Source organism: Oratosquilla oratoria, chromosome 40 (genome assembly GCF_046742065.1).
Source record: "Oratosquilla oratoria isolate Oo_2021 chromosome 40, ASM4674206v1, whole genome shotgun sequence".
NCBI classification, from domain to species: domain Eukaryota; kingdom Metazoa; phylum Arthropoda; class Malacostraca; order Stomatopoda; family Squillidae; genus Oratosquilla; species Oratosquilla oratoria.
In genome coordinates, this window is record NC_134816.1 from 21,905,290 (window position 1) to 21,907,789 (window position 2,500).

The window sequence follows — 2,500 nt, forward strand, 5'->3', positions numbered from 1 at the left end:
TATACATATATATCTGTGTACGCACATTTCTGCAAATATACCATTACTGCATTTAACTTGAACGCACTATTGTTGAATTTACTGTTTAATGAATATAATTTTTTTCGTCTACCAGGTGTTCCCCATTAAGAGTTGCTGCTACCAGAAACGCGGTTCCTTCTGGTCGGCAGGATCCTCTAGACAGAGACTCTACACCGACCTCCTCGTCGGAGAAAAAAAAAAAAAAAAAAAAAAAAAACGAAGGACGCTCCTGGCCGTCTCCCGCCCTGGCGTTGAGGCAGGAGTTGCAAAAAGAAAGAAGATGATTGGTCGACGGCTCCCGTGACGTCATCGCGGGTGGACGTATATATACGAGGGCTGGGTCTGGATTCAGCAGATTCAGCTCGCTCTTCCAAGCTCAACGATCATGAAGGTTTTGGTGAGTAGAGGACGACTTTTGTCTACGTTGTGAAGAAGATATAGAAGACGTGTAGCTGACATATAGCTCCAAGATTCGTTTTGGGAATCGTGATAAAGCCAGAAAGATATTTCCTATAACATTAGTATATAGCTGACATATAGCTCCAAGATTCGTTTTGGGAATCGTGATTGAGCCAGTAAGATATTTGCTATAACATCAATATAGTCTTCCCAAAATTTCGATTGATGTACAATTGATAACGCGTAAATCTTTCCATCGATAAGTTTGCGTATTTCAGTAATACAAAAATCACATGTTAACGTCAGTAGTCTTCCCGAAATTTCGATTGATGTACAGTATTGATAATGCATAAACCTTTTCACTGATAAGTTTGCGTAATTCAGTAAGACAAAATCACGTGTTAATTTCTCTATTATCTATTTGCGTAACATCGTGGCTCGAAGATTTAGAAAACTAACCTGAAACTTATATTTTCTTTCATAATACTTCTTTAACCTTCTTTAGACATGTGCCTCATAGTATAGATACCTTTGTGTCAAATGGCGAACGATTTTATTATCATTTACTGAGCACAGGATCGAGACATTTCACCACGACATTTGATCTTAGATTGAATAAGCTCGTCTTTTGTATGACGTGGTACCGCCCGACACATCATGTTTCGGTCCTATGAAGGCGAGTCAGCGAACGAGTAAACTTAATATAACATCTGGAAAGTGTAATTCCTCCGGTTTCTACTCTAGCTCGAGCGTGACCTCTGAGTGACGAGGAAGAGGAGGAGAGGTCCATTTAGCTGACTAGAATCCTCTGATGATAACTAAAATTTAATTGATAAGATTGATCGTAAGGTTTTTCAAGCTTCTTCGACTTCTTTAGTCAGAGGAAGAGAGCGGTCGGATGTGCGGGCTTCGACTGAATAAAATCGTATTAATTTTTGTTTAGACAAACCAGGTTCACTCGTATTGGTTAAAAGAACCCGACGCCTTCGGATCTATGGCCTACACTACAGAGTTTACTCTTGGTAGAAACGGGCGATTCTATTCGGCTAAGAGGGAGGGAGGGTTAGGGTGATGCCGAAAGGAGACTCTGCCCTAAACGGGGCTTCCATGGATCCAGCCCCGTTCTGTGCAGAGCCCTCCTTTCTGAACTGAACAAAACCGCAAGAAGTCAACAAGAACAAGGCAGAATAGACTCTGAGTCCGGACCAGCGGTAGTCACCTGTCACGGATCGTCCTCGGACGAGGACGAAACTGAGTCCGCCACTCAATGACCCTAATCGTGTCTCCGTCACTGAAACTTCCCTCTTTCCTTCCCACAGGTGATCCTCTGCCTCGTAGGCGTCAGCCTGGGTGTCCCCACGGGTCTGGTTGGTCCCTCAGGGTCGATTGGGCCCTCTGGGATCGTGGGTCCTTCTGGTCCCGTCCAGTTCCACCAGCCTGCATGGGCCTTCTTTGGTAACGCTGCCCACGCCCATCTTGCTGCTCTGAACCGCGTCCAGGCTCCCGCCCACGTCCATCACCACGTCCCAGTACACCATCAGGTAAATACACGAAGCACAGCTTCCTAGGCAACACAAGTTTTCGTTTAGCTTGTTACCCAGTTAAGCCTGTTATCCCCGGTGAAGGAACAGTGTTAGTTGATATATCCGTGACTTTTTGGTTTGTTAATCTGTCAACTTTTCTAACCCCCCCACCCAAAAAAAAAAAAATATATATATATCGTCATGTTACCGATGGGTCCTCCTTAGTCACAGATTTGGAAGTGTTATAAATTCATAAAGCTAACGTTTCTTCACGTATAAATATATATATATATATATATATATATATATATATAAATATATATATATATGTATATATAAATATATATATATATATATATATATATATATATATATATATATATATATATATATATATTTAATTCAGGAATGTATTCGTCTTTGTGTGACGAGAAAAATGTAATCATTTATCACTTAATTGCTGGGATTCGAAAAGTGATGTAGCAGTGCGTTCTTTCACTCGATCACAACAACGATCACTGTGTGTTCTCTCACTCGATCACACAAATGACCACGGT

At 41.5% G+C, this 2,500-nt stretch overlaps 1 protein-coding gene across 1 annotated transcript in view; it reads left to right on the forward strand.

Moving 5' to 3' along the window:
* The first annotated feature begins 379 nt into the window (after positions 1–379).
* The window catches only part of LOC143020575 (uncharacterized), a 3,349-nt gene continuing 1,228 nt past the window's right edge, over positions 380–2,500 (forward strand). Inside the window, exons 1-2 of the mRNA XM_076177012.1 lie at positions 380–418; positions 1,740–1,961. Of these exons, the coding sequence (XP_076033127.1) occupies positions 407–418; positions 1,740–1,961 (234 nt within the window). The 5' untranslated portion in view covers positions 380–406. The remainder of the gene's footprint in view (positions 419–1,739; positions 1,962–2,500) is intronic.